Here is a 9,166-nt window from a genome sequence, read left to right on the forward strand (position 1 = left end):
ACTTGTCAAAAGTTTCCCAAGCTGCCTTCGGTGTTTTCTCGTCACGGATGTGCTCCAATAGATCCTCCTCGATTGTAGTCTTTAGTATAAATAAAGCCTTCCCAGCCTTGATGTTCCATTTTCTCAAGGCTTCAGCATTTTCTTTTGGTGGAGGCGTTGTGTCACTGCCAGCAACTATTTCCCATAAATCATGTCCTTGTAGGTAGGATTCTATACAAGTCCGCCAATAACCATAGTTGTGGATATTGAGACTCTTGATACCACTGCTCGTACTTGCAAGATCTGCCATTATGACGTCCAACGTCCAATAAGCTTGGTCCCTGACCGATGAGCTTTCACAATTCCTAACTGTGCTCTGACAGAATCTCCCTTAGGGCCTTGGTGTTAACAAGACGATGTAAACGTCCAACGTTTACCGATGAGTACCTCCACTAGCAATGGTCTCGAACGACCCGCTCTGATACCAATTGTTGAAAGCTTCGACGAGCCCAACACACCCACTATAGAGGATCTAGACTATACTAGACTCACTACACCAACACTTTGACGTTGATTAGCCTTTAATTTTATGAATTCTTAGTGCACAATAGTACTTAGGTGGTATAACCGACCATGTATCACTTAGGCGGTATAACCGACCATGTATCACTTAGGCGGCAGAGCCGACCATATAATAAAAATAACACAAGTGCACTAAGAACTCAAACACGAACTAAAGCTTAACCGGAAAACTTAACAAAGAACACTTATATTAATACAAAGAAACAATTACAATATTATGGACTCAACTCACACTCTTACTTCTTCACAACTTCTACTTCTAACTCTTCTTCACTTCTTACTTCTTCTCTACTTCACACTTCACTTACTCACTCCTTTCACAACTTGATTACAAATGAAACTCCTCACCCATATTTATACTTGTCCACCACCGAGGCATTTGCCTGAGTGGTATCGCGGTGGTGTTTAACACCCTCGCCGGGTAAGAGGTCCAGGGTTCGAACCTGGCTTCTGAATGACCAAATTAAACATGGACTAAAATAGGCTCCATTGAGGTCAACCCAAAGGGAAGGTTTTACCGACCCGATCCGGGACTAAGGTCCGGCCCGCCTGCCCCTCGGGATGGTTTAAGGGTTCGGATCCTTGTGATCGTGGTTCGGGTTTCCTGCCCGAACTTGTGTGTGTGCAAATGATGACTAGGCTTCGGTCCGGACTGATGCAATCTTGCCGTTCAAAAAAAAAATAAAAAATTTATACTTGTCCATGGAAGTTTCTACACACTAGATATTTCCATGGATAAATATCTAGATATTTCTCACCTACAAATATCTATATTACCTAGATTTTTCTACATATAAATATCTAGATATTTCTTTTACATATTAATATCTAGATATTTTCTTATACATATTAATATCTTGATATTTTACATATATATATCTACTAATACTAAATTTGCATTGTATTTTAACAAGGCATAAGCACAACCACCTTAATAAGATTCCTGCGAGGAAGGAGAAAACCTAGGAGAAAAAACAAACGGGAACCAAGATGGTCTATTGAAGTCGAAACCATTGTAAACAACCGTACACTGATGACATGGTCCACCAAAAAAAATCCGGTGACCTAAAATCACCGATTGAGAACCAACCATGAAGAATCTCAACCAAAACATCATGTAAGCCACCAACAAGGTGGCCATCAGTATCAAAAACCAGATCAACAACAAAACAGAGCTTAAAATCTTGTTTATTAAACCGAAAAAGGAAAACGCTTTAAGAGGTTTTCATTAGTTTTTACCAAAGACAAAAAACATGTAATCTATTAATTTTCTAACAAAATGAGATAGCTTATACTGCAACTCCTGGTCCTGGACCTACTTACAACACAACAAAGTCCTTGAGCTTGATACAACGTTCATAACAGAAACATAAGCATGAGTTCTCTAATATACCACTCAATATTATTTATTGTTTCTTTACAGTAACTCGCAAACAGAATCAGATATTACTCTTAGTAAACAATAGTTTGGTTTGCCAAAAATACAGTTCAGTGCCATGTGTACAAATGAAAACTTGTCCATTGACGATATTGAACACAAGAGGTGATGTTGAATTTATGACGTTTCCCATACTTTGTAATCATTTCCTTGAACCGCCATCGACCATTTCTGGGACCCACTTTCAGGTTCATAATGACCCGGTCCAATCTTCATTGCAACTTTGTCATCAATTATGGCTGCGTATACATCTCTTTCGGACTTGACAATTTTAACCTAATAATTTGTACATGACAAAAAGAAAGCTTATTCGAACTTACCCGGAAATATACATGACATAGTAAAAAGTGAAGTTTATGATACTTACTCTACTCCGGCATTGTATCTTGTTGCGATTTCTAAGAGAGATAAGTCCCGCAATTTCATTTTTATAGCGCGAGAACATGTGATCATAGAAAACAGATGGTGTCCCGGGATGAGTCAGTATGTAAGCATATCCTTGCATTTCTTTACCACCCGGAAATCTCCAGTGACCCTTCAAACGGACACACGAATATGTTAGCTAAAACTTATAAAATGATATGTTTTGTGCAAGCGGATCCATTTATTTTTTTCGACAGGTGCAAAATGTTAAAAAAAAAAAAATTTTAAAAACAAAACAAAAAAAGGCATCCCAAGGTAGCCCAGTAGTTGGGGCCCTGACATCCTTGCAAAAGGTCTCAGTTCGAATCTTGGGGTGGTCAGGGAAGGGTTGGAATCAGCCAGGGAGTATTCCTGATGGGTTGCGTGTATGTGGTCGGATTACTCGCCCTTCCCTGGTAACCCGAACAAGGAAAACCTTACAATAAAAAACAAAAAAATGGCGGCATAACGTTGAATTATAACATATAAATACACTAAACGTCGAACTTCGGTATATAAATACATTGAAAGAATTTTGGGTCGTCAGGGGCGGCCGACCCCGATTGCCCCTTTACAAGTCTGCCCTGTGTGCAGCTAATAACACAAATCATTATGTGTTATAACCTTTAGAACATAAACTGTCTACGTGTATTTACAAAAGCTAAGGGCTCAATATGTAAAATATTAAATGGAGACGCTGCAATTTGTGCATCACGGCGGTTGATAGAAAATGATATAGTAATGCACATATCGTCACATGCCACTTTCATATTATGCGTTTATTAAGGTTTTTTTTTACATCAAGTCTACATACAGAATCATCCAAAGATATACTAAGACCCTGTTTGGCTCACGGAATCCAATGAGATTCTGGCGGAATTGGAATTGAATTTAGACACGACGCGTGTCTATATTCAATTCCAAATTCCGTTGGAACCCCATTGAATTCCGTGCGCCAAACGGGGCCTACAAGAGTAACATGTCGATACCTGTGTAGAACCGGTGTCATGATTTTCAATAAAGGTGACGGCACGAGACGGCCACCAGCCAACAACGCCTGGAGGTTTTCCATTTGAATCACTTAATCTCCAATATTCACATCTCTCAATTGCCTGCAATTAGTTGTAATCAGCAAAATGACAAATAATGAAATGAAATTTCATGTGTATATATATGAAAAAGTAAGATATAAAAATCTTTTAAATGGGATTATATATTTACAGAATGAAGAATTCCTTTAGTTGTGACATCAAAGGCTCCAGCAGTTCCATTGGTATCATTAATCCAGTCAATAATCCTTTGTCTATGTGCATCTTGATTGTGATCCATCTCACCATACGTGTAACTTAGAGAATCCCAATACTCACCGACTGAAAAATAAGGCTCACTTGCCTCCATGTACTCCTTTACATAACCACCCCAAAATCCCCTTACATAATCCAACCTCCATCCATCATACCCAATCTCTTTCCTACAATATACAACAAAATGATTAAGTGTTGAATGGTTCAAAATCTGAATAATTCAAAAGTTCTGATTGAACTTGGTTCTGAACGACAATAACTTGTTTGATAATCATTGTAAATGAACTCTGTAAATGATGTCAAATGAATGTTTTAACCTTTTAAATAAAATAATAAAAGAATAATTTGTTTGATAAGTGCTTTGGGTATAATTTAAGGAGGATATTAAAGGAAATGAAGATGTTGAATAGTTAATATACTATTTCATCTCTGAACGGTTCAGCACAGATTGCTGAATGGACTCTGCATCATTTGTTATTCACATGTCACAAACAAACACACTGAATGATGATATTCAGTGCTAAATCATTCAATTAATAGCCAAACAAACAAACTCTTATAAAATATGAAATTAATTGAAGGCGAGATGAAATGAATAACCTAAGCCAGCGTAACCATTCACAAAGATCTTTTCTCACAAACTCTTGTGAATGATCGATATTTGGTGCAGCATGGAAATTATCACCACTGCTCTTATTTCCACGGCCCTATAAACAACAGAGGCAGTTATAAAATGTCATATAACAATAACACCACCATTAAAAAAAATAAAAAATATTTGTATTACCTGAAAATGAGGATCGTCAGCAACAACTGCACGATCGTCCCAATTTAGTAGACCACCAAAAATGTTCCAAATACCATTTTGATTCTGATAATGTGCACATCGATGATTTATAACAGCATCCCCTAGAACTCTAATACCAACTTGATGGAATTTCTTGACAACCCTCTTCAACTCATCGACACTTCCATACCTGATATAAACTTACTTGTACATCTCATCGTCTTTATTTTACATTTATTATAATATAATATACCTAGAAAACGGGTCGGGTTGGGTTGAGTCGAGACTCGTTTCTCAAAGTTTCTTAAACTTGTAAAACCTCTAGATAATAATATTCTTAAAATCTTGTAAAGACCGTTAAGACCCATTAAGAACCCATTGGACCATGTATATATTCGTTAGGCTTCCTATGGGTCTAAATTTGACCAAATCTATAACTTTTTTATGAACCCAATTGGTTAAATAACTAACCAAATGGACCCATTTTTAAGCTATGAGTCTCAATTGCCAGGTATAAATAAAACAAGTACCTGGAGTTTAAATTGTACAGATCTCTAGGCATGTAACCTTCAGCCGAGATGGATTCGGTTGGTGGTGGCAACCAAACAACAGTGAACCCAAGTGAGGCTAATTCAGCTGCTTTTTCTTCAAGTTCCACATACCATTTCCCAGACTTGTTAGATTCCCAATTAAATCCCTGAAACAAAATTTCAAAACCCGACCCAGTTGCTGATTTTATCACAACGGGCAATTCAAAATCTTCAACTTCGGCCTCTATAATCTCCGGTAACGTTTTCACAGAGCTTCTGAAAATACTATACGCTTCTGCAGCTAATTTTTCAATTTCTTGAAGAATTAGTTCTTGTGATTCTTTACTTTTTGTTTTTTGATTCCCGTTAGATGATATCCCACTTACAAGATGTCTAATTTCATTGATTATTTCATCGGTATTTTCAGAACCTTCTTCAAATATAGTTATACTTTTTTGTTGTTTCTCAGATGAAGGAATCGGTATGCAAAAATCATTCCCCGAATAATCAATCCATGTGTTATCGCCAAGTTTCAAAACGTATACAAAATTTGTAATTCCTTCACTTAATGTAAATACTCCAGAGCAACCTTGACCATCTTCATTTTGTTGCAATTGAGTGCGTAAAGCGTTGTTTTTAAAAACAGATGTATTAGCGGGATACGGTTCTGAAGGAAGTTCCCACTTTTTACTCTCGTTATCTTTACAAACTCCCCAATGAACAGTAACATCATCGGGAATATCGGTTTCTAGATGCAAAAGATAATTAGATGTGTCTGAACATTTCTTCAAGTACACATTCATAATGTTCTCAACACGGGTTTCTTTTATGATCGGATGCTCTTCGTATGAACTTTTTACAGATTCCTTGAAGTTACCATTTTTATTTTCATCTTCTGAATTTATGTCTTTTGATTGAATTAGCACGCTGGAAAATTGCCCTGAAAATTTAGAAGGGGGGAAAGTAGTTAGACAGATTGGTCTACTTTTTAAGTTAATAAAAGCTTAAACGCTTGAAACGTATTGATATAAGGTTTGATCGAACCTGGCCAGGTGGCAAACCCCTGGTTACTTCCTACTGCATTGTTATCATGCTTATAAAAATCAACAAGTGGCACCGTAAAATCTCTCCCTCGGTACTGATACCAAGATCCAGTTTCCTCGTCCTAAATCACTAGAAGTAAATTATTTAATTGAAAGAACCAATAATTACAAAGCAATGAATATCCTAAACATCTACAACTTCAACGTACCTTTAATACAAATTTTATAGCTGCGAGTGAGCTTTTAGTGTTAAAATCAATCTTCACTTCAGAAACTGAATCTGCTTCTTCCACTGTTGACGATTTTGTCATAGGGGTATCAATTGCATAGTCCTGAAATATGAGGTAAAAAATTGAAAATAAGTCACTAAATAATACTAACATTAATGTGTGATTAAAAATGATAAAACTGAATCAATCATATCATATACCTTTATAGTAATAGACCCCTGTGGTCTCATCTCAATAGGAGGTTGATCCCATTCACTACAATCATTTAACAACACAGAATACAACTTAAAACCCTTGTGACTTATGATATTATACATTTGAGATCGAACGTGTGAGTACAGGGTTAACCAAACCTGCCAATGTCGTTGACGTAATTAACTCCCCAATGAAGAATCCATTTCCCTGGAAGGTTACATCCAACGGTCAGCTGCCGATTTTCATCATCCTTACCACTATCTAATTTGATTGTTATTTTTCCTTCCACCTGTCAGTTTATATTACTCCGACATCATTAACGGTAACACCCCGGAAAAATGCTAAAGATACAACAGCAATTGATAGGTGTTCCAAGATTTGGCGGAGTCTTTTATAGATCACCGGGGCCTTCTTAAAAAAGTCTATGCGGTTCCCCCACTTTTGCGACCAAATTCCTCATTAATTTTACTTTTTCCTAAGTTTTCAGACGTTATTTGATTTTTGTTTGATAGGTCGCCGATTTGAAATTCAGAGTATCATTCAGTTAACTCATTTACTTTGATTTTATATCTCCCAATTTGAGGATTTTGTTAACGACGGCCCTAAGGGTTGTCGTTAACATGCATAAAATAATTGTGCATGGCGGTTACTTGTTGACTTTTTAGCGGTGCTTATTGAATTTACAATTATTTAATGCATGTTAAGGACAGTCTTTAGGGCCGTCGTTAGCAAAATTCTTTTAAAGTTTATGATTTTTGGTGACATATGCCAAATTTTGAAACTTCCATTATTAAGGATGTGCATTGTAAGAATTCAGGCATTGAATAAGAAAGATTTCACTCTTGAACCTTTATGTGTTGGGTTAACGCTATAAATACGCTCTATACTTTCACTTTTGTTCCAATGTAGGCTATATACCTAATAAATTATCAGTGTAGGTCACATACTTTCAAAAAGTGTTCTAGTGTAGGCTATTGGTGACCAGTTACCTGCTGAACCGGTAAAATCAATTTTTTAACATTTTTTTAATTTTATATGGCTTCAAATAGGTTATATACTTTCATTTGTGTTCTGATGTAGGCTATATACAAAAATGATTTGTTTCGATGTAGGCTATATACTTTCACTTTTGTTCGCTCATTTTTGTTTTATCCGGTTAACAAGTTCAATGCGTTTATATTAGTACACTTTTTGAAAGTATATAGCCTACACTCGTATTTTATTCGGTATATAGTCTACATTGGAACAAAAGTGAAAGTATATAGCGTTTTTATAATTTTAACCCTCATGTGTTTATCATTACTTCCAATTTGCAACAATATCAGAATCATGATTGATCATGTTTAATCACTTATTAAACCACAACATTAATTTCCTTTTTTAACTTTAAATTTCAGACATATTAAAATTGACATGAAATGTGTAGCAAATTGCAAGGAAAAATAGCTAATCTAGTTGTAATCCAAATTGCTAAAAATCAAACTATTACTACTAATAATCAGCTAAATAATACAATGCACACTCAAATAAATAATCTATCATTATCCAATTTTAGCTTTCCACTTCAACTAATCCCAAAAACATACGATATACGAAAATGCATACACACATACACACGCACTAAACTGAATTGGAACGAACCTTTTGAATGCGTTGTAATGGAAATGTTTGTTGATAGATGAAGTCATCGGAGACGGAAGCATCAAGAAGAGCTGTATCGGAGCTAGTAGCAGAAGCAATTACGGTGCAATTACGGTTCGGAACCCTAGAATCAAAACAATATCCAAAATTACCAATTTTGGCGCCATTTTTTAGCATAAAACTCTGTTTTCTTGTGTAACAGAAACGAGATTGTTTATAGTTATCAATTGGATTAGTAATGAATTTAGGGTTTTGTAAGCGAGAAGAATTGTGAAGATGAGTTCCAAGAGAAATTGTTGCCATTTTTTTTGAAAGAGGAAGAAAATTATGAGTTGATTTTGTGTTGCAGGTGAGATAGTGGTTTCTGTTAATATTGGTTCCATATTTGTAATATTTACACTTTATACCCTCTGTCTTATTAGATATTTACGTTTTTGCACAAAAGTTCAAGGTTGCGTTTATTTATGTGAACTAATCATATATTCTGGAAATTTTTGTAAAGAAAACAGAAAAATTGGAAAATGTGTTCAACTTGTGGTTTTCTGTAGAAGTTCAATTAGATAAGATAGATCCATAATTTAAGGTTTCCACATGTTCTATCCTTAAAAACTAAACACTTCATCTTTTACTTTTGTTTCCATCGTGTCTTTTGAACTTTTAGGGAATTAGGTGTTTTAACTTTAAAGTGATACTAAACTCAATAAAAAAAACGAATAGTAAAAGTACTTCTTCGTAATTGACAAGATTTTTTTAAAATTTTGAAAGAGATTTTTAGAATATATTTTTGATATTTCTAATCAATAAATATTTTTGTTGTTGAGCATACTTTTTAGTTTTTACACTTCAAACTTTTTAAAATATATACACTTATTACCCTCTTATTTTTTGACATAACAATTACGAGTATAGGCTTTTAAGACCAACAATAATCAGTATTTAAAGTATACATCAAAACTTTGACGTATGTGTGGCAAAGATACCAATGGTAAGAAATTGGAGTTTGAATATAACAATGAACGATAATTTCATCAATGG

General features: G+C 35.2%; 1 protein-coding gene across 1 annotated transcript; it reads right to left on the reverse strand.

Moving 5' to 3' along the window:
• Positions 1-1,733: 1,733 nt before the first annotated feature.
• Positions 1,734-8,459, reverse strand: LOC139850428 (alpha-amylase 3, chloroplastic). Its single transcript, XM_071839998.1, has 12 exons — positions 8,132-8,459; positions 6,649-6,779; positions 6,496-6,550; positions 6,275-6,397; positions 6,067-6,187; positions 5,023-5,962; positions 4,493-4,682; positions 4,306-4,412; positions 3,623-3,872; positions 3,391-3,513; positions 2,367-2,534; positions 1,734-2,275 (listed from the first exon to the last, which is right to left on the reverse strand). Exons 1-12 carry the CDS (start codon positions 8,432-8,434, stop codon positions 2,117-2,119), a joined length of 2,670 nt encoding a protein of 889 aa, XP_071696099.1. The 5' UTR covers positions 8,435-8,459; the 3' UTR covers positions 1,734-2,116.
• Between the last annotated feature and the right edge of the window lie 707 nt (positions 8,460-9,166).

This window comes from Rutidosis leptorrhynchoides, chromosome 5 (genome assembly GCF_046630445.1).
Source record: "Rutidosis leptorrhynchoides isolate AG116_Rl617_1_P2 chromosome 5, CSIRO_AGI_Rlap_v1, whole genome shotgun sequence".
NCBI classification, from domain to species: Eukaryota; Viridiplantae; Streptophyta; class Magnoliopsida; order Asterales; family Asteraceae; genus Rutidosis; species Rutidosis leptorrhynchoides.